The sequence below is a fragment of the Anoplopoma fimbria genome, chromosome 17 (genome assembly GCF_027596085.1).
Source record: "Anoplopoma fimbria isolate UVic2021 breed Golden Eagle Sablefish chromosome 17, Afim_UVic_2022, whole genome shotgun sequence".
Taxonomy (NCBI): Eukaryota; Metazoa; Chordata; class Actinopteri; order Perciformes; family Anoplopomatidae; genus Anoplopoma; species Anoplopoma fimbria.
In genome coordinates, this window is record NC_072465.1 from 15,511,834 (window position 1) to 15,539,784 (window position 27,951).

The 27,951-nt window shown below is 38.6% G+C and overlaps 1 protein-coding gene across 1 annotated transcript; it reads left to right on the forward strand.

Moving 5' to 3' along the window:
• The first annotated feature begins 19,797 nt into the window (after window positions 1-19,797).
• Window positions 19,798-27,930, forward strand: LOC129105484 (von Willebrand factor A domain-containing protein 1-like). The gene is made up of 5 exons (XM_054616533.1): window positions 19,798-19,993; window positions 25,598-26,137; window positions 26,387-26,665; window positions 27,107-27,382; window positions 27,635-27,930. Exons 1-5 carry the CDS (start codon window positions 19,912-19,914, stop codon window positions 27,928-27,930), a joined length of 1,473 nt encoding a protein of 490 aa, XP_054472508.1. The 5' UTR covers window positions 19,798-19,911.
• The last annotated feature ends 21 nt before the right edge of the window (window positions 27,931-27,951 follow it).

The window sequence follows — 27,951 nt, forward strand, 5'->3', positions numbered from 1 at the left end:
AGGGCTCTGGAGGAGACGGCAGCATCAAAGCCTAACTGACCAGCCAGCTGCCATCAGCGACCTGATCACCGAGCAGGGGGCTCGTCCCAGTGCTCAGTGATCCAGAAAGAAGCCAAGTCTCTAGCAGCTCAAACAACAAGGGCCCTGTTCAGACCTGGGATTAATATGTGGGTATCATGGGTGATTTGATCACAAGAGGGCAGCTCTAAGAACATCTGTTCATACCTGACATTAGAATCCGCCCCAAGAGACCATGTGATCAAATCTCACTTCCCTGCTATATATGCAAAAAATCACGTAGGCTACATAATATACATTTGAGGATACCAGATGCGTTGTTGTTTTTATCCGGAGGGAGACAGTTTTAATGATATCCTACATATTCGCGAATTCCGTTACACTTAAGGAACCTAAAAGTAAAACAATAGTTACCATATTTGGAATGCGGAGGAATGACTTAGAGACAATCTGGTACCAACAGCGATCTGTCAATCACAGAAAGCACTCCCTAAAGAACGCTCTGCTGTGGTCTATTTTCTCTAAACTGGACCATTATTTACTAAATGAACATCATGCTGTATTGAAGAAGACTTGAAATTAGAGATTGAGACCATTAACTCATGTTTACAATGTTTACTGAGGTAATAAATCAAGTGAGACGTTGATTCATTTTCTCATAGACTTCTATATAATAGGATAATTCTTTTTGCAACCGGAGGAGACGTCCCCTGCTGGTCAGTAGAGAGAATGCATGTTTTAAGACACTTTCGCATTGCCCAGCGGAACTGGAGGTAATACCTTTTATCTTACAGTTGACATATGATTACATGTTGCATGTTCTCTAATAAACTGACAATCAACTTATTACTAAACTAAATTGGGGAATACGAGGGGTTCAATAGAGGCCCACAGCTCACTTTTTTTCCCACGACCATCCATTGGTAGCACTTTTTTAACACCATGAGTTTGTCCTTTTTGTTTTTAATGAAATTTCTATTGTCATGAAATTTGTTCCTTCTGAAATATGCGCCTTATTATTTTTTTTTATTTGTATTCTGTGATTAATCTGTATAGGTTACCTAGGTTTACATTTAAACAGATAACAGCAGTACTTTCACACCTGACGGCAGCTTGTCAAAGACAATCACACCTTCTCCAGACTTCCTATTCACGGCTGGTTGTCTGATGCTGAGCCTGTGTGATTTTTAGCAGCGGGTTTGTAGAATAAAAGGTGTTTTCCTGCTGGTTATAATGACGGAGCCGTATCATCCATTTTTAGGTTACAGAGGTAATCACGGCTAATCATGCTTAGACTCAGTGTATTTTGTGTTACAGTCACATGCAATCACAAGAGAGCATTCACAGCGTTGGTTGGTGAAATATTACTTGTTTGTCTGCTGCTCATACAGACGAACATGGCTTTTTAAAACAGAAGAAGATTTAACATTTAACACAATCACTCAAATGTGATTTCCTGCCATCATCATGATTTTTGCCTCATCTACCCTCTCTTTCTCTCTTTGTCTCTTTCCCTGTTGGTTTCTGAGGCACTCATGTGAAAATGAATCTGTCCTATGAGCCATTTTCCACTCTTGCACTCCTCCCCATCGCTCACTCTCACACACTCAGCTTCTTTGCTGTCATTCCTGCAACAGAAAATTACATCTCTCCTAGTATTTACCACCCCATCTACCATTTGTATAATCTCTCTTTCATTATCTCTCGGTCCTCCATGTACTTTTTGTTTTTTCATTTTTCTCCTCTGTTCCTAAAAAATAACATCTCTACTTTGACTGTTTCTTGATTGTTGTATGGATTTATTTATTTCTCTCAATGACTGCATATTCTTATGTTTTCCTTCCTTTCCTTGAAACATCTGTGTGGTTCTTAGGGTGGCAATGTTTGTCTGTTGGCTGGTCAGTCCACCGCTGTGTTTCAGACTGAAATATCTCAACACCGATTGGATGGATTGCCATGACATTTTACACATTCATGTTCCCCAGACGATGAATCCTATAGACTTTGGTGATCCATGTCATGAGGTTGACGTCTGTGGTTTTGAGTGAAATGTTTTGTGAATCTATCTATAGAAGGCAACCCTCAGGTTGAATTGTATTAACTTTAGTCATCCCTTACATTTTCCTCTAACGCCGTCATGAGGTCAGAATTAATTAATTCCATCAGCTATACTTTGTGTTTAATTCTGATTAGCTAATGTTAGCAAGCTAAACTTCAACGGTGAACATGGTAAACATTATACCTGCTAAAGATCAACATGATAACATTGCACAGCTCAAATATGCCTGGAAGAATATCAGCTCCAAACCTGAGATTTCTGGTAAGTAGACAATGTATGGTCTCAATAACACGGTTAGCTAGTTACAGTCGCTTAGCGACATCAGGCGCAACCCTACTTCTGAGCCCTTTAAGAGTAGGCCACACGGACACACCTCACGATTTCCAGCCAGTAAAAGACGCGGCATATTAAAAGCTAGAGTCATTATTCAAATATCCTCACAGAATATTTTCCGTGGGAGAGATCTTAAAGCCGTCGGTAGCCCTACACTAAAAACAACTTCTCCATATTTACGGGAGATTCTGCTTATATCAGCAGCCCTGTAAAATAAGCGTTTGGGATCGTTTTAAGGGCGCAAAAAAGGCGACATGTGTCCAGGCATTTCTTGAGGCGTGAAGATGCTCCATCCAAGGTGCTTGCTGCATGATGGAACAAGCTCACACCCTTTTTAGTTTGCTAGTTATATCATCATTGTACTATGCCTGCCAGAGAGCTACTGAAGGCCTACTTTGATTTCTCTCTTTTTTTTCTGCATATTACCCCTCAACCCAATCTCAGCCCCCGTGCTTGCCACGCTCCGTCTCTCAGTGCCCCCCTCCCGGGAGAAAAACTCCCACTATTACATATTATCCTCTCATCCTACTCCAGCTTCTCTCTCATCACTGTCCTTTCATTCAAGGCTTAATACTTTGGGTCTTTAGCAAGCACTTCTGTCCTCTCTCGTCCTCCTCCTCCTATTTTCTGAAAATTAAAATCCATTTTCCGTCGTTCCGCTCTCATCTCATTACAGATTATTCCCCATCTCCTGTGGCTGCAGGATGAAAAGAGGAATCAACGAAGCCTTTTCATGAACACTAATTCCATCCTCTGCAGACCTGCAGCATCCAGGAGGGGATTTCAGTGCTCCTCATGGGGTCACTCAGGCCACAACACACACATTATCTCTGTACCATCGGTGTGATAAAAACTGGACCGCCTGGTGGTAGAGACAGCAGTGTACTGTGGATAATCTTCTCCTTTGCACATGATTAATTCATATCTCCAAGCAATCTTATCAGTAATCTGAAAATTTGATGTGTGATAGTGGTGAAATGAACAAAAGACAAAACAAAAAAAATGTGGATTTCTGAATTGTTCCTGTCTTATGGAAAAGACTGAGATGTTCATATAGATAACTGAGTAGACCTACATAAGTGCTGCTGAAAAGAATTTGCAAAAGGAGCTGAAAGAGACTATGGACACTGTGTCTGAATTCACTTAGAGCCCACTTTATTGCATGTTGATTTAATGTCTGAATGTCTAGTGGGAATTATTACACCCTATGCAAACTCAAATTATCCCATAATGCAACATAAAAAGTACCGAGCAATCAAGGGCCAATAATCAAGACCTACCATCATGCACAATTGCAGGATGTAATTCACTTCCTGCTGCATGTTCAAAAATGCTTTCAACCATCTGATATTCTAGTTCTCTGATTCCCGGTAACAGTGAATAAGTGGACAGATTCAGACAAATGTTACAACTGCATCATACAGAGATAATGTTCTTTTTTGTGCAATGAAGTTTCATCATGAGTTTGTCTGAGTGCATGTAATCTGTTAAAGCGGTGCCTAAGTGATGCCCATGTTTAGTTCCCATTAAAGAAGAGTTTTTCGAGCAACGTCCTCATGAGAAAAGAAACGATCTTATGAAAAGGTCAACATATTAAATTGTTTATGTGCCGTAAACTGCAAAAATCACAAATGGTTGGAAAAATGAAAAATAATGTCCAACCATTTGTGATTTTGGGCTCCCTGAGGAAATCTTTACTGGGTTGTTGAGCCCTCTGGAGCCACATGGGTGTAATTCAGTAGAACCTTTAAAATGAGATGAGAGATCCCCGTATTGCATTTGTATTATAGTATTTGATTATGATATTATTACATGTATTAACAGCTGAGTGTGAGTACTGGAGCGAGTTGAACCAAACCCTGAAGCTTTGTTATTCAGGGTTAATGCAGCTGAAGTTACACAGATTTTTTCTGATAATTTTTTATTTAGTTCTAGGCTGATGAGAGACATGCTGGTGCCCCCGCATCAGTGTTTCATCTCTGGTGCAACAGCTTCATGCTAGCTGGGTAAGTGAAGGCTTTCCATTCAGATTTGCACGAGTTGGCGTGATTGACATTGGATGATAATCTGCAGGCTCGGAGGCCCTGGTGTCTTTGTGTAGTTGCACATTGAGACATGCCTGCTCACATTCCTGCACTGACAGAGGAACAGAGCTGCTGCTGTGAGATAAGGTTGCTGTGGGATCTCATCATGTTCCTGTCGATTTGTGGTCAGAGACTCTAAAGCTGCTGCAGAAGAGGGCTAATAATGGATAATGGATTACAGTAACAGAAGTGATCTTAACCGTTGACATGCAGTTAATAAATAAGAAACAATGATGGATGAATAATGACTTGTTATACTTATATCATGATAAATGCAAGCAGAATAAAAAAATATAATAGACACCTTACACCTCAAAGAGAGGTTTGTTGTACTTAACTTAATAAAAAAAATAAAAAAAAATTCTTCTCATTCACTCAGCTGTTTACACAAGGAAGATTAGGTGTTTTTAAAAGTAAAGAACAACTACTGGAGGTTGTGGATAAAACATCCTTGGGATGGTGTTGTTTTGAAATCAACTGTTGTCGGAGGTTCGGAACAAACACAAAATAAAGTGTTTATCTTCCTTCAGGATGATAAAATCACCACATAAGGCTGTTTAAATATTAATATTGTAGCTAGCAGCTCCACTACATGAAGTCAAGAGTTTTGCAAACAAAACCAACCAAACAAACAAACAAAAAGAAGCTATGTATATATATTTCATGAATTTATACACATATATTACAACATAGTAAATAACACACAACTCCCACCTTCCTTTCCATAATGAATACAATCTAATAAATGGCAACAAAAAGGAGCTCTATACATGTAAATGCATTAACCTAAATTAAAATGACATTTGTTTTCATTGATTAACACTTCATGACAGTCAATAATGTATTTGCATATTTCACTTAAAGAGCACTTCCTTGAAATGCATGCACATGACTCTCAATTAAAGTGGCTTTTTAGGAAAATATCATAATTACACCTTACTGTATTGACGCACAAGCGATGTGGTTCTGGGGACGGTAATGTCGGTCTGTCAGTCTGTTGGTCCATCACTTTGTTCCGGACTCAAATGTCTCTACAAACACTGGATAGATTGGATTAGCGTGAATCCTACTGACCACTGTGATTTCCTGACCTTTCATTTAGCAAGATAGATGATCACCATTTTTTTAGCAACTCTGATCTTTTCTCATCTGGATAATTACAGAGAAATATAGCAAGTTAATCAATATGAAACCTTAAAAACTGTAAAAGTATGTGAGGGGGTGGAGGGTAGGGCAATATTTTTAAAAGTCACGGGGTAATTATGTCTGCTGGGGCTGCAACTCTTTGCGATCCATCCATTTAAAACCACAAACACATTAACGTGCAGAAACATGCTCTGAACCAAAAACATTTTTGGTGTTAACTCCCACAGACACGCAGACAAAAACAGACTCTGTTAAAGTCAAAGGATGATAAGCCATCTTCCCTCTCCTAGGTGTATCTTCACAGGAGTCCCAGTGACTAGACATCTTTTATCGCCCTCATCAGTCTACCTGCCTCTGTAGGGCCTCTGTCGGCAGCCCAGTCCATGTGACCTGTGTGTGTGTGTCTATAAAAGGGATGAGCTTAGGAAATATGACTTTGTGCCATCAGTGTACAAACACTCACCAGTAAATAAACATAAAAACAAACATAAACATTGTGACAGAGATAAAAAAAATAAAAATAAGATGAGAGGAAAGTAAACACAGGTTTGAGTTCACTGCAGAAATGTGGGTCTGTGACTGAAACAAAACTTAAAGCAGACTTCTTTAAGGTTTTTCATTGCCTGGATAAGTGACAGCTGGAGAGAGATAGAAAAGAGGAGAGAGAGTGGTGCACGCTCTACCAGGTGATCTTGAAAACGCCCCAAAGCAGACTTGGGAAAAATAACTGATCACTTTCTAAAAAGGCACCATTTATAAAGAGTTTGAAGGTTGTAATTGATGGTGTTGTTATTGTTGTCAATAGGTAAATTACTTTGCCTGTCAGATCAGTTATATAAACCATTGATGCATTGTGGTTGCCAGGTTCTGAAACATCCCTTTGGCTTGTGTTTAACTCAGCATAACACTTGCCTCTTTCACTCTTTAATTAATCAGGAAAGACCCCAGCCGCGTTCCCTGACTCATTACCACCATCTCCAGTTTTGAATCAAATTTTAAAATAATAAAACATTTATTGCAATTCAGTCTGATTATCAGGCAAAGAGGACCTCTCCAATGGGGCATTTAACCACTTGTATCACCTTATAAGAGCTGCAGAGAAAAACAGACATTTACAATAATACAACCATTAACTTATTATTCAGTTTTATTATTTCAAGTTTCCTTATTAATGACCACACAACATTTATGAGCATGTGTCAAATAAGAGATGTCTCACAACCTGCCAACGCTAACGTTCTTCTTGCTCATTGATGATAACTAATAAATAATTACTATCCATTAGTAAAGCTATAAATTAAGATTTAAAGACCCTTTATAAAGGGTGCATTATTTGATCGGCTGTTCCCGTCTGTACTGTCACCTAGTTAATCTCAGCTGATTAGAGTCAGCTGGTGTAACATCAGATCTGACTGGACACTGTAAAGCAGCACAGCTCTGAGTCCTGCAGAGGACTGACAGTGTGACATTTTCAGGGTTAAGTATGAAGAGAGCTGCAGAGTCATGAGTGCTGTATGTAGTCAAGTACTCTTCTTGGACACGGCGACGTTGGAGCAGAATAACAATGAATCTGACAGAGAAGCAAGATTGAAGATTGTAAACTGGGTAGTTATCATCCCACCACATATGGTTGAAATACAAACTGTCTTTGCGCAAGCTTACATGTTAATGTACATGTTAATGTGAAATGCAATTTATAGCCAACCATAGAAACAACCCAACAAAAAAAAGAAAGTAAGAGAAGGAGAAACTATTTTTAGGGTAGTTTTGATATTTTGTTGGAGAAAAAGCCTAAATCCTAGTTGAAAGTGGAAATAAGGATTGCAAGGTATAAACCCTATTATAGCCACCAAATTCCATAAGTTTGCCTCGTTTTCAACCAACTGAGTGCAGAGGGTCCTTCTGCTGCTGTGCAAATATTCTCAGCAGTAATGTGGTTTTGACATATTTTCTTCCAGCAGCATACCTGCCATCCTTGCCACATGCAGATACGTATAAGCCTAAGAGACATCTCCTGTATCTCCATAAATAAATAAGAAATTAAACAATCTCCACAAATAAACCGGCTCCCTCGCTGTCATTTCCCTCTCAATATGCGGCACTGAGAGCAGAGCCAGACGCCTCAGTTTGCCCCCAGGGGCAGATGAAAGAGAAATACTGATGAGGGGAAAGCAGCTGATGGGCGTCAAAGACAGTGAGGCGAAGCTGGAAATTGGGAATGAAGTTGAGACGACTGAAAGGTCAGACAAGAAGAAAGGTCAGACGAGAGGACAGATCTAAAACCTAGTACAGTATTAGGCAAACGCAGCAGACGTCCAAACAAGATAACAGGATGAGTAAAACTGGTGGCTCATTTTACAGATTTTAGGACTCATTCCTGCAGTAGTCTATAAAAAACATGTAAAGGGATGATTCATTATTAATAATAATAATTATATTAATAACATTGACTAAGTAAGATGACATTGTGCTGCATTATAAGTCACTAACTGAGGCATGCTTAAAGTTACCTCCTTATTAAGAGGTTAATTAGCACCACTAATTAACCTGTATTAGGGAAATTAGTTTTATGAAAATCAGATAAGTGCACAGTAGCTACTTTATCCTCAAGTGTGCTGAGATTAGTATACATTTCATCCTTCAAACATCTATGAAATTGTTAAGTGACATTCTACAGAAGTAGTTCTGGAGGCAGAGATTATAATTTAGATTTTTTTCTTATGTTTTTAAACCAACAGTAAAGTTCCTCAGTTTTCTCTGTGTTTCTGCTTTAGGCATAAATAAATACTGCTGAGCACCGCTCCTCCTTCCTCAGTCCTCTACCTGTCTGTTTATTGCTTCAGTCAGCACTAGAGCATCAAAGCTGTGTGTGTGTGTGTGTGTGTGTGTGTGTGTGTGTGTGTGTGTGTGTGTGTGTGTGTGTGTGTGTGTGTGTGTGTGTGTGTGTGTGTGTGTGTGTGTGCGCTCATGCAACTATGAAATATGTTCTATTGATGAAGATATTTAAAACACAATAAATGATTATTAAAAAAGAAAAATAATTATACAATAACACAGTTTTTTCTCTTTTTTGTCAAATTCTATTCATTGCAATTTTCAGGAACAATGCTATTTTGTCTTGGTGTTATGAGAGCACGTCAAAAAGGCTCCCTAGGTCTTATATCATTTATTCTAAGAGCCACTGATTGAAAAGTGTATCATAACTAGGTTAAAGGAGGATGTTATGTCTTGTAACCATTGACTAAATGTGGGCGTGACAGCATCCTTTTGAGTAAGTATGCACGTCTGGCAAAAAAAAGAGGCAAAGGCAACCATGTGATGTAAGATTTCGATAATTTCAAAACAGTTACGGGTCTAGATTCCTTTTTAACATTTTGGATATGAACGATGTCTCTCAAGATTTTTAAGTGAGGGCACAGACAGTAGTTTTGTATTTTGAATTTTTTCTTCAGTACACATTTTGGTGAAGTGGTACAGAACTGTCATACGAGTCATGTGCCATCCAATCCTATGTTTTTAATTAATGGATTGTATATTTCATTACTGTAAAGCAATTTTGCCTTAGAAAATCCTAAAAAATCCTAAATGTGATGACATTATCCTGTTTGACTCTGCAATTTGGATTATAATATAATTTAAAAAATGGTTATTGGTGCCATTGCATAACACTACAATATCACTATGAACATCACAAGCTGCAAAACGACTTCAAAGATGCACTAATTGATGGTTAATTTGTCTCTGTTTAAGATAAGGTCAGTGATGAGTGAAACCAGGCACATCATGGCTAACGTACTTCTTTTGGATGCCTCAGTGCTTCAGGCCCTTTGAAGAGAGCCAATCCTTAAATTGGCAGAGACAGATGGATGGTTCTTCACATGCAGGTTCATGCAATTCGCTGTCCAGGTAAACATCTTCTGTTGCAATGCCTGATGCAACATCCCCTGTTATAGCTTGTATTCTTTTGTCCATCTCTGGCATGGATTCTTTCCTTACAACCTTCGGGTGACACTGCATTAACAAAACTTGTTATTATTTTTTACAATCTTTGGCTTTAGCAGGTCCCTTAATTCTGCTGCAGGCGGTGTTAAATATTATGGATTTTCCTTTATGACTCCAAAACATGACTAAAATCTCGGAAGTTCTTTTTTTAATTCTTTGATGCATTTTCCTGAATGAACACTTATATATGTGGCAGGACGCGTAGCTTTGTATGGTATTATTGGGGTATTAATTATGCTGATTTTAACAATTATCATGATATCAGGGTATAATCTAGACAATTTTACCTTGGGCTCTATGAACTACCTTTAATTACACTAGGCAGTGTCTTGCACAGGGTGAGGATTTATATACTGAGGTGAGGATGGAATCCCATTGGTCAGCAGGGAGTGTCCAAATAATGTCCCAAGATGTTTGAATCCTGTCCAGGGGTGGACAAGTCAGCATGAAAAGAAGCAACTGCAAGCGATTCAACAGTTAGGTCGAAAAGTGAAAATCCGGTTTAACTCTTGACACGTGGAACCAACATGCCAGAGACAAACTCCACTGATAAAACACTTCATTCCCAAATTACAAACTCAGATTACGGAGCCAACAATAACAAATTTCATTCATACCTTACCATCTAATATGCAGTTTTTTCCTAAAAAACAATGTATAGACTGATACAGAAATAATCCCTCTCAATCTCAATCATCACTATGACCCACAAGAAGTGTGTGTCAGTGTATGTATCTGCAGAGACCATGCCCTCTGCCTGTAGTTTGTCTTTTCTGATGCGTTAGGGATGTTTCTGGGTGTCAGCAAAAAGCCTTGGGGCTATCCGTTTGACCAAGTCTAACCACACACACATAAGGAGATTAAACAAGCCACAGCAGGATAAGGTGTGCGCTTCAGCTGCATTCATTCAAAATCTTGCACCTTCCCACATGGTTGTGTGGAGCTCAGGGTTGGTTTATTTATGCTTTAGTATGTTACCGCTGTGAAACAATCACAAAATAATGCTTTATTTATTTTCTTCTCGCTATCACTGCTCCCTCTCTTCATACACTCTTTAGCTCTCATTTAGCTGGGGGAACTTGGAATGCTGTGTGTTTACAAACAGCAACCGTGGTTTATTAACCAAAACATAGTCCCTACAAGGCAAACAAAGAAATGGGAGAAATATGGTAAGTCAGTAGTGTAGCAAGTGGCTGAGTGGAAATGCACTGCATGGTGTTGTGCTGCAAAAACAAGAGAAAAGGACCAAAAGCTATACCAACAAAGACACGTGGTGAGAGGAGATCTGCCAACAAAGGACTGTGCCACGGATGCTTTTATGCATGATGCACAATGAGCCCAGGTGTGTCCCATGCCGCTGATTACTCTCAATCATGTCTGCAGCGCAGGAGAGAGAAAACACAGCAACAGTAAAGCCACCAACAGAGGGGCTGTCACAATACTATTAAGCTTTGGATTCTAGATGGATGTGAACACAAAATAAAGGACTCCACATGAGGTTAATGTTTTAGAGCATTAAGTGTTTCTTGGCAGATATAATTCATTTATTGAAAAGCAACAAACACTGAAATGCAAAAGAGTCTTCTGAGAGATATCCGTCTGCAGACACAGAAACACACTTTGGTCACAAACAGACAGCAATTAGAGGAGGAAAAGCTGAGACACCAGCTCCCAACAATGCTTTCCTCACATCCTTCCCAGGCAGTCTCATACCAATTTACACCTTGATTCATGTGAATCTGACAACTCTCAAGTGTCAACTCACATGTTGCTCTCTTGGGACATCATGGCATGAGTTATAACTGGAAGTCTCCAATGAAACCAGTGCTGGCGCCTTAAAGACAGTGGAGAAGAAGACAAAAACAGCCAATCCTGCTGGCACTGCTGACACTAGCAAACTGGGAATCTTCATAGTCTTCATTATGGGAAATATGCTTATTTATCACTTGGCAAGAGTTATATGAGATGAGTGATACCACTCTCATGTCAGTGTGTAAAGTACTGATATAGAGCCCAGAGGAATGGAGAAGCTAATTTAAGCTGTTGGCAACCTCTGATGCACAGCCATTTTCAGAGGCACATGAGAAAGCAAATACTGTACTATTATACTGACATAAGTCACTACTTTGTTTAATATTTCTCCATTTAATTATCATTATTGGAGTAAGCGTATTCCCCAAAATATCACACTATTCCTTAAATTAAAACTGTCTAAAATTCTGAATGCAGGTAGCCGACCTCTACAAGTAATTGCAAAATATTTTGATTACACTTTCTCCTTTGATGAAAATAAACTTTGTTATTCTGCTTTTCTATGTTTGCTGGTGAAAAATGAAGACATTTCTTTCTTTTGTCTGGTTCCATGAGCAAAAAAAAATCAATCAAACCAAACAATGTAATGACACCGGTGGAAACATTTCAGTTCGTTTCAATTTTCAGCTGTTAACGTCATTAAAGACATAAGTACTGCGAGAATGACGGCTTTAGCAGCACAAATATAAAATGACACAAGAAAGCTGAGGACTTCAACAAAACTACAGGAAAAAGAACAATTAATTAAATGCCACCAAAGGTTCACTATAAACAACAAACTGAGCAGATGTTTGAGGCTAAAATACAACACCAGCTCATTTAACAGCTGTGTGATACAGAAAGCCTGGATGAGAGCAGAGAGAGAGACTATGAATGACATTTATGACTCATCCTCACTGACCTGACATCAAAAGCACAGAGCTGCTGTTAGAAACACTGACGACAACCTGCTGCTGCCATCATCTTAAAGCAACATGACAACGTTGTATTGATTAGCAAATGTAGTCCCATGCTAGACCATTGATGGCAAAAGGAAAGTGCTGCAGCTTCAAATACCAACAAGAAACTTTAAATTTAAGGTAATTATTTTTGTATTGAGCGCCACATCTGAGCCATTGTTAATATTTTGGTATAAATATTGATAACGGCTGATTTAAGTACCAGTGGACTTAATGACCCACTTTCCACCAGGTTTTTAATAACAATAATAATATTTTTGGTATTTCATATGTTTGGCATTTTGTCCTATCCTATCATCTAATTCCCAAATTGTTTCTGTTAAATGTTCTTTACATTGATTCCATGATTCTTAAAATATGAAAATTTTATTAAACATTTGATTTCACAGAAATTTGAAGGTAGTATTTCCTTAAATCCTTTAAATCTTAAGATTAAACACAAGGTTCCATCAAAATTGTCCAAAATTTGTTCTAAAATGGTTTAATGGAAATATATAAAACCTCTGTTGAGGGTAGAGTTAGTTAATGCCCCCCCCCAAAAAAACAACGTGCAGATGTGCCGCCATCTTGAATCAAAAGATGCCCAATGTTTAATTCTCGACTGTCAAAACAAATCTTACACAGCCCCCAATGGAATCTAATTCTGCAAATAGTATAATACTAATAATATCAGTGTAGCTTGATCTTTGTCTGCACCTGTGCATAAATACTGGGTTTAAATAAAATGAAAAGACATGCAAAAAAACAAAAAATAACCATCTTAATAATTTAAATTTTGCACCAAACTACAGAGCAGCTTCTTTCCTCAGGCTATCAGACTCCTCAACTCATCCTCCGTACTACATCATAAAATATGTATTGTTTGTTTTTCCTGAAGCATAAAGGGACTTGCATTTTGATGTGCGACCCTTTGTTTTAGAATGTCAATAAATTAACCTTGAAACTAATATTTGCTCAGATAAACTGAGAAAACTAAACATGCAGACCGTGTCGGTTAACGTTTCTCCCAAACGTTACTGAAATCTGGGAACAGGTGTTTGATTATGTACTGAAGGTGAAATATGTTGTGTGACCATGCTATTGACATTACTGCTGTTTTTATGGAGTTATTCTCTGCAGGCTGCCAGACATCTAAACCTGGAGGTAGTTGATTGTTTTCCTCTCTGTGGCCAGTCTGATGAAGATTAGAATGAAGTGGCATTTAGACTAAAATCCAGCAAAGAGTCAATCCATCACAAAGCACAGTTTGAAACTGAAGGCACATTAATCTCTTTTGTGTTCCAAGCAGCAGAAAGGCTAAATAGTTTGAACACTAAAAGCTTTATGAAGCCTGAAAGAAAACACCAGTGTCTATTTTTTATTCTTATTTTTAAAAGAATGATTAATAGTATTTTTCATGATTTACCTTATTCCCGACCTTAAAAAGTCAATATTACAGCTCATCACTGTCGAAAGCATTAAGGGCTGTTTTACTGTTTAAATGAGATTTCCCATCAGAAGACATTAGTTTATGATGACATCGTTACAAAATCAATTTGCAAAGACTTGATTTAGGCAATTCATCCATCAAAGTGAATCAACATCAGCTTTTTTCTATTTAAAAGGATTTTCACTGCATGACAACGAAGCTGAGCTTTAGCATAATCTTCACATTGATAGTTAGCCATAAAAGTATTAAGTGACTGTTAATAGAATTTCGTGCTGTACAGAAATTATTTGAATAAATGCATTTAAGGATCTTAAACCTGTTTAGCTTGTTAATCCTAGAAATGGGTCCATGTCTACTTGTCTACCCCTTACCACAAATTGCATGTATGTTCAATAAACTGTCTGGGCTTGAAGCGTGTAGATAAATGGTTCAAACTGAATTTGTCTTTTCTCTGTTGGTAAAAACCAGGGAGCGTTTGAGAGAGCGTCATCTAAATTTGGACATTACTTTCACTGAAAAGTGGGCTCATGTTGCTGCACTTGTCCCAATAGGGAAGAATGTGTGTTTCAGTATTTCATAACAGCGTTACATGACTCTTCTGGACCAAAACCACAATGCACACTTTCCGCAACTCCAACACAGAAATGAAGAAACAGTCGGTGATCAATAAGTGTCATTGACTTGGCCCCAAACATATTTTCAAACCTCATCTGAGCGTCCAGATTAAACCAGAGAATAAATTAATTTATAAATGACATTTAAACACCAATGCATGACCACCATATTCCTGTTGGGACTTTGAACAAAGGTCATGGCAAAGGTCGTGTAGTACCCAGAGGTATCCACTTTATTGTATTCAGATACATTTCTCTGTCCAGCGTTGGCTCTGCTGCTTTTTTCCAGGCTAATTTTCCAGGTCTTGCGTCAGACGATAAATACTTAGTGCTGGCCTACAGTCTTGACCTTTGTGTCTCTGTTTTATCTCACAGTTGACTCTGTCACAACTTCACTCCCTGCCTCTCTACCCAAAGTCTTTCCTCATAAATCACAATTGTTATACTTTAATCGGATTACAATTGTGATTGGCAGGTTTTTAAGTCAACTAGAAAATGCATCCCTTGCTGAAAAAGCGTGTGAATGCTGACAGCTCAAATTAATTGCCAAGCATTGCTGAAAGTATAGAAATCTTAAAGTGAAAATGCATTGCACCGCTGAAACCCCTGGAAGTTTACACATACAACTGGCATAGATGGAAGCTGAATTAGATAATCTAAAGAAGCTAAGAGCTGAAATTCATTGCTTTAAAAGCTGTAAACTAAACTGTGAAACAGTCAAAGTTGGAAGGTAAAATTAATGAACTTGTTAGACAGAAAGTCTAAAGAGTATTTGGGTGGAATAAGACAGAACATTTTATCTTACTGGAATAAACCTTTAACACTATAAGTTGTTGAACAGAGAATAGTATTTGGCTGCAGTTTTGGGAAAGTTAATTAGAAAGTGTGATAAGTAGCAGCAGTAGTAATAATAGTAACAACACAGTGTGTCACTGGTTGCCGTCGTGATTGGGACACTTTAGGTCAGAGGATTGTTTTTATACAAATCTACCTCTTAATGCCCTGCTTCCAAGTCATAAACTGTGAGTCCAATCATCATATTATTATTATCATGAGAGAAAAAAGACTCTGCCGAACGTGTTAATGTAAGTTTTATGTTTGTGGTGTCAAAAACATGAATTACTGAACACGAACACAGTCTGCTTTACTACAGACATGTCTTGTCTCAACCAAATCTGTAACTATGTTTGATTCCGTAGTAACGTGTCTACAACCAGCACAAGTTTTCTTACATCTTCAGTATATTTTTCAGGTCCTTCTCACTCTGGATGTGATGTCACCTAGTCTAGCTCTGAACATCCTGTCCAATACACACCCGTTATAAAATCTTAAACGGTCTGAAAATGGAATGAAACGTAAACTGTGATAATCCAAGAACTAAAAAAAGATAAGATCAAAAAATATTTATCAAAAAGCTGAGTAATAGTTCAAAAGTTCAAAGTCTTTTAACCTGTTTAAAGTAAAAAATAAAGCTGTGGGTGGTCAAAATATTTTCACCATTTCAGAAGAGTGGAAAAGGTTAATGTAAGCACAACTGTCCTTAAAGAGCCGGACATTATGATAATAGAAATGTTTCTGTTGCTGAAAGTATGCAAAAGTAGTTATAGTCGGAAAAACATACAAAAGATATATAAGTTGATTAAAGATTTGATTTCAATAGTGTAAATGCTGCTGAATGAGTATTCACAATGCATTTACATAACATCAGCTCCTCCATTAGATAGATGGCGTTAGAATCAGAAACCTGCCATCATCGGTTACACACCGTAGCACAAATCAGCCTCATCATGAATGGATGAATGAAATTCAACTATGTTCCCCTGCCTGCAGCCTTTGTTTGCAGCCACAACTGCTTTCATGAAGTTCTTCTCTATGTTTCATGAGTCAGCTGAAGGTTAGAGCTCCCCGGACTGACAACAGTTTTATCTATTCCAATGGACTCATCTCCCAACAGAGCTATGAAACTGGTGATTAGATTTTACTTTGTGCCAACTTTTTGAAACACACAAACACACCACAGAAACACACACGCACATATAGAAGTTATTTCACACTTCGGACATTGGAATTGGATATATATTGTGTTTTTTTGTGTGCGGTGGGGCTTTCTCTTTTCTCTCACAGTCTACTTCACTGTATGAATGCATCCATACTAACTTGATAAATATGATTAAAGTTCAAAAGTTATAAAATAACATCTCTTTCTTTATTGCACTATGTCTTTGTTTTCTTTCCCTGATTCGCCTCAGCTCCTCACCATCCAAGATCAATTATTGTGTTTTTTAGTCATTATCAGAGCATGACATTGTCAGTCAGTGAGTGAGTCAGTCCACCCACCAGGACAGGAATATCTCAACAACTGTTTCATAAACTGCCATGACATTTGCTTCAAAAATATTCATTGTCACCCAGAAGATGAATCTTAATGGATTTGGTGATCTCTTAACCTTCATCTTCACCATCATAAGGTCAAAATTATAATTTCCTTTATGACCCAATACCTGTAAAAATAATGACACTGAATACTGTGTTTGTCAGTTATATGTTGTATTACTCTTTAGCAGCGTTTACATCATTTGAGTTGGAGGATTCCCATGTTTTTTGACTTTAGGATATAGGATTAAAATAGCCTACAGTGCACTTCAATATCAATTAAGTTTGGGTTTAAATACATTGAATGACGGTCTTTAATTTACATAAGCCTTCTATATATGTTTGCTTTTAATGCACTACCGTATTGGTAAACGCCAAGTCAGATAAGTCAGACATTTTAGATTATTGTGTGGTCATATTTTCCCAAAAAATAAAAGGTGCATTTCAAATCTATCAACAATCATTAACGATACAATAAGAATTGGATGCTTATTAACAGTCTTGTTTTGGAAAATCAATAAATGTCTCACATAATTACAGGCATATACGGTAGAGCACATACATTGCACCCTTTGGTTCTCTGTCAAAAAAACACACACACAAACCTGCACACATTCACACATGCTCAAACTCACAATCACACACATTGCAGGGACCGCTGTAGGGACATGCACCACACAGCGGATGAGTATAAAGATGGAAGGAAGAGAGGCTTCATCCTTATTAATCTGTCCTTTGAGTCGGTGCCTCTAATCAATACCTGTAAGTGCTCTGTATATTGAGTTTTCCCTGCTTTTACAAGGGACACTTTTTGGTTCAAAGCTGTCCTTGAGGGCTTCTTCAACAACGTTCAAGCTCATAATGAAGGCATTCAGTCTTAAAGGGAAATAGGTTACGACTTAATTCTTGTCCGTGGTGGTCAATATTATTGTTTCTCTGTGCTATTGTGATAACAACCCCTGTAATTTGTGCGGCATGCTGACAGCACATTAATCTGGAAGTTAATCAGCTGGACTCCTCAGCAGAGGCAGAGCTCATCAACATGATGTTAATAAAATGGCTTTTCAATAGCACATCTCCCTACTCTGTGCCCACCCAGCATGTGATTTTTTTACACTGTGAAGAATGAAGCGCTGGTAGTTTGTTAATCATGTAAATCTTCATGCTTCAAGCACAGAAGGAATTTATAATTGTCTACTGCTTAGACAGTCTTCTAATTGATTTTGAGCGTGGAAACACTCACACACACACACACACACACACACATAAGTTGGGGTGGGAGTATATGTCTCGCTTATTATAAACCATGAAAATCAAAATCAGTGTATCAATTGAAAGTAAAAACCGCATGCACCACAGTGAAAGTAACTATAACAAGCTGCTACTGACGGAGAAGATGACACACAACTGATATTCATAACATGAAGTTTTAGACAAATATATGGATTTGTGTCCCAAATCCATATACTTGTAATAACATGTTATATCATGTTTGTGTAAATCGTAAATAAACAGTGTTTTGTCATTTTACAGGGTGTCATGTGCCGGAACATCTGCTCACAGTAGCTTCACATTCAGCCCATAGACGTGAGGGTGGAATCTACCTTAAAATCTAACTCTGCACAAGAAGGCAAAAAATTGCATGTGTTTCCTAAAAATGTTGAACCACTTCTTTAAAGTGTAGTGCTTTGAGAAAAATCAAAGCGGTCATAAAATGTCTTCCAAACATCATCATTAATATGTCTTCACCCAAAATTAGAGGAACATCTAGAAGACTACAGCGTTCATGAACCTGCAGACAGACTGTTTGTCTTTTTCAACATACTGAACTTCAGTATCTGTCTGCTCTCTAGATATACCAGCCTGGTATGTAAGCAAAAGGCAAACAAAATATATATATATATCCTCTTTAAAACATTATCTTTCTACAATCTGTCTCTCGCTATCGCACCTCCCTCCCATCCGGCACCCTGCCTGTCTGAGACACTGGCAAAAAGTGGAAAAAAAGAAGAACGCAGTCACATTCAAGCAAATTATCCACATTATTTCCAGTGAAGTAACAAACGTTTGTCTTGGCACATGCAGGGCACTCTCATCTCAAAAGGGGCAAATTCAGTAAGTGCCCTTTATGATAAAGCCCTTTATCTTAATCTGTTGGCACACACACACACACACACACACAGAGAGGCAGTGATGTGCGTCCTATTGTAGGTCGCATGGAATAAATGCATGGCAATAGCCTGCCGTTGATCCAAGTTTTCTCTCTGATAAGAAGCAGCTGAGGTATTTCTTTCTTATACTGTCTAATGGACTGGATGAATGGGGTTCCTTGTGGTTTGCACAAAAGGGCACCCATTTTGTTGATCCAAATGGGTGCCCTGTTAATGTTTCCCAAAGTGGGGTACAGTTTGGTGGTCAGGTTGAGAGGTTTACAGGGTGTCCCGAGAAAAAGACCAGAACAGTTTCACTGTTATTCCTCCAGAAAAAGACAATGTAGCGGGAAAACAGATGAGATCATTTTTTTCTTGCAGCCACAGCCGAGCTTTAATCCTGGCATGCTTGTGATGAGATTTTCTCGGTTCCTCTGGGACTCAGTCTGTTGCATGGGCTCTGTTTGGTCAGGTGCCTGACTGTTTACGCTGTTAATACGTGTGCCGAACCCTGGACTGAGGAAATTGCACTGCAGGAGGAAACAACAGTCATCAAGAAAACATAGAAAGTCCCATCATAGACCAAACCACAGCAAAGAGAGACGGTGATTTTATGCTCTGGCTCGGCAGCTATAGGAGGGAGGAGTAAGATGGACCAGAAAGTGAAAGAGTTTGGCGGACTGGCAGGGAAGGGATCGTACTGCAGCGCGCAAAACATGACAGTAGGAATGACGCAGGTGTTTGCTGGAGAAAAGTTTGGATGACTGTGCAGCAGTAAGATAGTGCGGAAGAAAAAAACACAGACTTGGACCAACTGAGAGAGTGATCTGTGCGATGCGAACCGGTAAAAGAAGCCCAGGTGTTGGTTATTTCACCTGCCTGCACTGTTTCTGATCATCTTCATATTAGTTTTTTAATACTGCTCAGGGAGGATGAAGGGTTTTTCACTCGGCATCTGTGTCCTCTGGGCGATGTTGCAGCGGAGCAACATGCAAATTGCTTTACCTGCCACAGGTGAGTTGATAACGTAAACTCCCATACAGACGTGAAAGAGGACGGATTGATGGCCGAAAGAAACGTGAGCAGTAAACTGACCTGATTCACGAATACGTTAACAGGTTGCGATCTCCTTCCTCTTTAAACAAAGTATTTTTTTCTTGATTGTAAAAATCACTATTTCAGCAAATGCACTCTAAAACTTACACGTTTTAAGTAAAATATTTACACATTGTTGTTAATAAATGTTTTGGGATTTTAAACCGCAGCACGCCACAGGGTGGTATAAAGTTATGATAGTTAATGATCACTGGCATTTTAATATGTAGCAACAAGCCAGGATCATTTCCACAGACAGTCTGGTTTAAACAAGTTGACACATGGACGGTGTTGATCCAGAGAAGTATTGTATGGTAGTGCATTGCAGTGTTTCATTACTTTTAATTCAGGGCATGTAATGGGTTTGTCTTTTTATATGGTAACAGCTTCACCATCTAATCAATATAATGGGCTTTAATAATAAAAATTATTATAAAGAATCATTGTTAAAGGATACAATCTGAAAAGTCTCTCTAAAGAAACAGTTTTATTTCACTTTATTGAATCACATCTTCACAGTACCTTTACTCAAGCACTGTACTGCGGTAGTTTTTAAGTACTTGCAGCTATTTGAGTACATCACCTTAATGCTACTTCATGCTGATTGTACTTATTGTATTTTACTTTTTACTCCACTACATTAAACTGACTGCTACAGTTACTAGTTTCTTGTCAGAATATTGTACATACAAAACACATGATCACTGTGAAATATATCAGACAGTGTTATAGATTCAACTTCTAAACAGTCTATACAATAATTACATTTGCTTCAACAAGAATACAATAAAATGTTACAGTACTAACTCATTAATGCAGCAGTACTTGCGCTGATGATGATTATGAGTTACTACTCAAAGGGAGCATATTTCTGCTTAATGAGTACTTTTACTTTTAAATAGTTCTGTGCTTTCATTTAGATTTTGAATGAAGGACTTTTACGTAATGGTCTATTTTGAATTATTTTCTGTAAAGGATCTGGATACTTATTCCATCACTACAGGTGATGTCAGATATTTTTTTAATAGGTTCAAACTGGAAAAGATGCCAGTTGGCTGAACTGGACTAAAGTGTTTTTTGTGATTTCCTATGGAACAAATTATTAGTGTGTATTAACCAAAACAAGCTATGGAAAATGTCATCTTGTCCAATTCATGACTCGACTGGAGATATTACAGCCAAATTGGACCTCAACCAGTTCAGGGAAACATGTGCAAATAAAAATTGGGTCCAGCAGCACCGGTCTTCCCTAAAACATCAGCTGCATGTGACTGCCTGAGTGAATCATAAAGGGCTACTCCAGCAATTTAATATTGCACTTCCATAAAGTTGAGGGACTCACAACGGGTTATTTTAAAAAGGGGCCACAATTTTTGCAGAAGAGGTTGAAATAATTTAGTTCTTAAAGTACTTAAACTCTTAAATCTGATTCTTACATTTCCCATTATAACAGAGGTTAGACTCTGCCTGCATGATTAACACCGGCGTCTTTAAAACTTGTTGGCCCCAGTTTTTAACTCTGGGTTTCTTTTATATCTTTGTAAGCCAGAGCTGAGTTAACCCTGATGACATCACTGTGACAGCATCAGTGTTATTTTCTCAGACGTGACAAAGCTCCTGCAGAACAACTGAAGACATTACACTGGTTTTACAAGCATGTGGTAACATGACCAGTAAACTCAACTTTATTTGTGAAATTGTTGGATTGCCCCTTTAAACACCACAGAACAATTTGTTTGTTTAGGTATTCAGATTAAACAAATAAGATATAACATATAAATTAGGGAGTTTTTACTAATTCATTTTACTAATTTTAACATGTAAATTAGTATTTTGTTACAGTCAGACAGAGCCAGGCTAGCTGTTTCCAGTCTTTATGCTATAAGTTAACTGGCTGCTGGCTCCAGTTTCATATTTAGCGTACAGGAATGAGAATGGTATCAATCTCCTCATCAAACTCTCAGCAAGAAAGCAAATAATCTTGTCAGCAGATGTGAGAGGTCTGAAGGTAGAATACGGGCCGAAGTGATCAGAGATAGAAATGGGTGCCGGACTAAGTCTAGACTTAGTTCAGTACTGAGATCGGCGCCAGCGCTCATTCCAACTGTTCATTATTCATGTTTAATTATTCTCGATGAGCAGTCCATAGTGTGCCTACAATAGGAGCTTTGTCCTCAATGTTGACTTTCACATAGATGAGGTTGAGGTACTTACAGATGGACACAGCTAATTAAAAGTATGTTTTTTTCACTTAATAGCTTAGTTAGAGATCCCCTAAAAAAACATAAATGGAATGTGTGGAATTTTTCATTAATTTGCGGTTTCACTGTTCTGCAGAAAATCTGATCAAAAAGTAGCAGAGCAACATGCAGCTTTATATTTAGATTATTTTAGATTCTAGACGTGTTTAGAAGTAGCCTGCATTGATTTTGATCCAACAAAGACTGGATCATCTACCATCTGTCTGTTTCATGTCAATATTGCCCTCAGTATACTTCACAGGAGGCATTAACATATAATTCCTTCATCTGTGCAGCTCTGCAGTGAGGCATATGGCCCTGGCACAGCTTAAAACCAATAATATGACAGATGACATGCTCAAATCTCTCTCACACACACAAATACATATTCACATGTATTATCCTTTGAGCAATGCAAAGATGGAGAAATTCCTTAACGTCTCCATCAACAACTCTTATCCAACATCTCCCCTCATCATTCTGTCTCGTTGTCACAATGTATATATATATATATATATATATAAATGTCCACGGAGGTTTCACCTCTTTTCCAGATACATCTCTTCTCTTGCACTTGTTGTGAGTTGTTGTAAGTTAGCTGTGTTTTGTTTAGATGTAAGCTGACACATCTTTGCCTGATTGCGCTGTTCTCCCTCATTTCCTCCCTGCCGTTTATTTTCCTGCTGCTTTATTTTCTGCCTCACTATAAAAGTTTAATGACTATGGACCACTGCTGCAATAACATAATGGGTGTGTTCTGCAGAGGAGCTGCAAATGGAAAAGTGTCAACGATGTGGTAGAAGTGAACATTATGTATTTGTTTTTAATTCATTGTCATATAACATACACATTTAAAAAACACCCTCAATACAGATAATTCTAAGACTGAATGTCAGTGTATTAGTTTTTTTTTAATAACAAGTGGTGTCATAAAACCAATGTCTCATGAACTACAGGAACAAAATGTACCAAAAGTCACACGCAGTGAGCAGGATAATTAGAGACCCTTTCCAGGTGGAACAGATGAGTGAGTGAGTCACCAAATGTATTGGACATCTGATTGTGCAGGATGGTGCTTTCAGCTTGAATTGATTCTTGCCATTGAAAATGATTCCACTAAGACATCATTTTAATGACAAAATGGAGCACAATGGCTTCTGAGAAATGATGAAAGGTGAAGATGGGAAAACCATATGTGTTCCTTCAAGTGGAGAGATCTCAATAAGTGGAGACATGTTTTTCCTCCTTTACTCTCTGATATGATTTTCTTGGTGGGGGAAGGGGTTGTCACTGATTTAAAGGAAATCTCACTCTAGTGTCATGATAAATCAACTAAAGTGACCTAATTTTCTTTATTCTGCGCTCTAAAAAAAAATGCTGCTGTAGCCACATTGAAAGTTTTCTCAATGCAATGTTTGTCTGACATATTTTGGTAACGTTTGAGCAGATTGTTCTCAGGATTTCAGTATTATGTAACAAAACACTTCATAAACCTGATATTGACTTTCTTCTTTATGGTAATGCTTCCCCAACTGGCATCTGTGGCATTAATAAGATGAGCCTCATATACCTTAAACCAGTGTTATATGATTGAGATATTAAAATAGTAATTATGTAATGATTCATCACATTCAACAGTTTCTAGTATCTTTCTGCGTAGGCACTTAATAAGTCACCTTGTTCTATGAAAATTCCATGTTAAACATTAATTAAAAACTTTTCTTGTCTGTCTCTGTCTTGATCCAATGTCTAAAAAGGTGAGAATTGAAGCTCTACTAAAAAGCTGCTGTTACCACACCTTTCGCAGACATAAAAGTGTCTGCGAAAAGCTGTTGCTTTTGGTGACAAACTGTCAGAGAATTATCACCTGAGTCTGTAGATTTAGTGTCTTTCAGCTCATTGTTTGTTTTTTTGTCCCACTACTTTACTGTTTTGATTCACTCTGAATCTTTTTACTGCTCTTCTCAACACCGTTTTCAGCCCAAATAGGCAACTGTACTAACAGCTCTAAAAAATAAGTGGGGTAACACTTACAAAAGCACATTGCACTTATTATGCATACTACACAAAAGAGCTATGGGGATAGTACACAGTGTAGGATATTGCAAACACATTAACATGCTGTTTTTGAAGTCACTTTCTATTCTACTATGGATCTGGTAGAATTTAATACAGCACAAATTAGTTACAAAGCAAGGAATAATTAACTACCTGGCAAGGAACAAAAAAATATGTCCTCAGACAGAGACAGGGGCTATAACCTGGACAAGGATGATCTAATCTAATAAAAAAACATTATGTTTGTACCACTAGGAAGAGCATGTGTATAACAATTTGTGGGGTAAGTCCATGGAATGGTTTTAATAAAGAAATTAAGCAAAGAAGAAACATAAATCAATTTCAGAAAATGTATTTATGTATAATTTATAAATAATTTTTATTAGGTACAGGAATGAGAAAGGGGCCATGTCTCTCTTGAGAATGTGACCCTCGTTGTTGATGTTGTTGTTATTAATATGATAAACATTAAGTTCATTATAGTTTACTTCAATCTATCTATCTATCTATCTATCTATCTATCTATCTATCTATCTATCTATCTATCTATCTATCTATCTATCTATCTATCTATCTGTCTGTCTGTCTGTCTGTCTGTCTGTCTGTCTGTCTGTCTGTCTGTCTGTCTGTCTGTCTGTCTGTCTGTCTATCTATTATTTATCTATTCAGTTTATTTTTAATATATAGTGTATTTGGAATGTACTTTATGTATTTACTGGTCATTTAATTGTTTTTTCTGTTTTCCTAAAACATTTGTTATATTTGTTTCATGTTTGGAATAAATCTAACTAAACTAATCTAATCTCAACACACTTTACACTACCTATCCAGCTCCATACAGCAGACAAAGTTAGCGACTAGCTGGTGAACATAAAGAAGCATTTTGCAGCCAAAGAGCTAAAAGGAGAGTGAATACTATACTTATATTTTCCAGCTGCCCAGAAACATGACTCCAAATGAATGCTTTTGTTATTCTGTCTCCTGGATTTGTAAATAATGTGTAAGCGTACAAGTATGCCATATCAACATAAAGATGATAATATGCTAATTTTGAGTCAACAGTTTGTTTTCACTGCCCTCAAGTGGCTAAAACATCAGTTAAAGCAGGTTTGAACGCTGTCTGATAGCATACATTTAAAATATGGTAACTATTGAACCTGTCAATCAAAACAAGAAGGACCACATATTGAAATGACCCTCCTGTTTTTCCTTCCGTTGTGCACAGCGTTAAACTGCTGTGAAGGGGATATTCTCCTTCTGCTGGACTCTTCAGGAAGCGTAGCAAACTACGAGTTCTTACACCTGTTGCTCTTCGCTACCGAGCTGCTTCGCCCCTTCTCATTGGGCCGTGGGCATGTAAGAGTCGGGCTGCTGCAGGTGGGCACAAACCCTAACCTGGAGTTCAGCCTGGATGTCCACAACAATCAGGAAACTCTGCAGAAAGCTCTGCAGAATGTCACCCAGCTGCAGGGCGACACCAACACAGTGGCGGCGCTTAAGGTGGCCCAGGAGCTTCTGACAGAGACGGACAAGGACGTGCCAAAGATACTGCTGTGGCTGACTGATGGTGTGCAGCCTGGAGACGTGAACAAGCTGATGTCTGAGCTGAAGGCGCAGGGAGTTTCTGTTTTAGCTGTTACTACAGTACATGGCAACTACCAGGTGTTACAACGTGCAGTGACACCTCCAGTGCAGTCTCATCTCTACTCTGTGGACATAGAGAACATAGAAATCATCACAGAGGACCTGAGGGAGGCCATTATCGGTACGTGTGTGTGTGTGTGTGTGTGTGTGTGTGTGTGTGTGTGTGTGTGTGTGTGTGTGTGTGTGTGTGTGTGTGTGTGTGTGTGTGTGTGTGTGTGTGTTTAGAATATTAGGTTTAGCATGGAAGATACTAAACGCAAATTTTAGACAGAAAAAGGGATATTTAACAAAAGGGTTATCCAGTTTCTATGTTTTATCTCACTTTGCATCTCTAACCTGTCTCTTTCATCTTGTTGTGTCTCATCTATAGAAATTATTCGTGCAGAGCGGCTGCGCGTGGTTGACTTGACTTCCCATAGTGCTGTGCTGCAGTGGCGTCCTGTTCTGACCATAGAGAGCGGTTACTATGAGCTCTGGTACAACTCTATGTTGAAAATGGACAATGAAATTAGACGCATTCTGCCAGGTGGCTCTAGTTGGGTGGAGCTGACCAACCTGCAGCCTGACACCACCTACACAGCCACCCTACGTCCAGAGTCCAACCAGAGGCTGTTTAACACACTCTCTGTTAACTTCACCACACTTCCTGGTGAGAGGTTTTAAAGGGGACTCCCCCCTTTAAATAAATGTGTTTTTATAATCCTGTATTGCATTTCAAAAACATACTTGTTATTGAATTGTTGATTTTTCTGATAGATATTTATCACAAAACTGGAGACCGAGTCATTCAACTGGCTGAGTGTGTAATAAAGAGGGTTGATGGTTTGTTTCTAGACAGATATCTGTGCCATTACAGACCACAATGTTTTTCTGCTACTTGTCTAACATTTAAAGTTTGTAATATAATTGTTTTTGCTAAATTGCATCAGCACACGCTTCATCTGACTTGACTATCAAATGTTGCACAACAATCTATGTAAGGCACACGAGGCTTGGACCTGAATCTATTATAAAGAACCTTAATGTGCTGCAGCTAATCTTCACCTCACCTGTGTCTCCTGTCCCCCCCCTCTGCCTCGTCTCCCCTCAGATGTTCTCAGCCCGACAGTGGTCTCCGTGTCAGACTCTGGCCCTCGTCAGATCCGTGTGAGCTGGGGTCCACTGCAGCTGGCTCGAGTCCAGAGATATACGGTGGAGTATGGAGCTATTCCAAGCGGAGACGTCCACACCGTGACATTCAACAGCCAGCAGAACTCTACGGTTCTGACCGGCCTGGAGCCGGACACTCAGTACCTGGTCACAGTCAGCGCTCTGCATGTGAATGGAAAAGAAAGAGCCATGACTGTCAGGGCATGCACTCAAGAGGGTACGTTTTCAGTTTGATGTTTGTATACCATGGTTTTATGTCTGTGTGCACAAATGTGAGTTTGTGTCTTTCAGTTCCAGATTCTTTATGATATTTTAGGTTTCATCGGTTAAAAGCATTGCTTTGTTCTGTTTATTTGTCTTTATTGAAAGTTAAACTTCAGAGCCATTTGTGAATCATCCCTTCTCAGTCTCACTTAAGCAGTCTGTTTAAATCTTTGCCTTGCTTTGCTCTATGTTTTTATCCCAGCAGCACCTCTGCCAGCCCTGGACGACCTTCAGTTGACCCCGGTGGAGCGTCAGGAGGTTCAGGTAGCGTGGCAGGCCCACCAGGAAGGTTTGAAAGGCTACTGGCTGAGCTGGGAGACAGAAAACTCCCACAGCATAAAGCCATCCATGTCCTCCGTCTACCTGCCTCCCACCTCTCGTTCAACACGTCTCACGCACCTTGCACCAAACAGTCGAGTGTGTGTGTCCCCGGTCTACAGCTCCGGCCGAGGAGACGGGTTGTGCTGCACTGCAGAGAGGCACACAGGTTGGCTGAGCTGAATATTATTATCTTTTTTTTTT

Coding starts and splice junctions, on each gene's coding strand:
- LOC129105484 (XM_054616533.1), top strand. CDS start 19,912: ATGAAGGGTTTTTCACTCGGCATCTGTGTCCTCTGGGCGATGTTGCAG. Junction 26,138..26,386: donor CCTGAGGGAGGCCATTATCG/GTACGTGTGTGT, acceptor TCTCATCTATAG/AAATTATTCGTGCAGAGCGG. Junction 27,383..27,634: donor CAGGGCATGCACTCAAGAGG/GTACGTTTTCAG, acceptor TTATCCCAGCAG/CACCTCTGCCAGCCCTGGAC.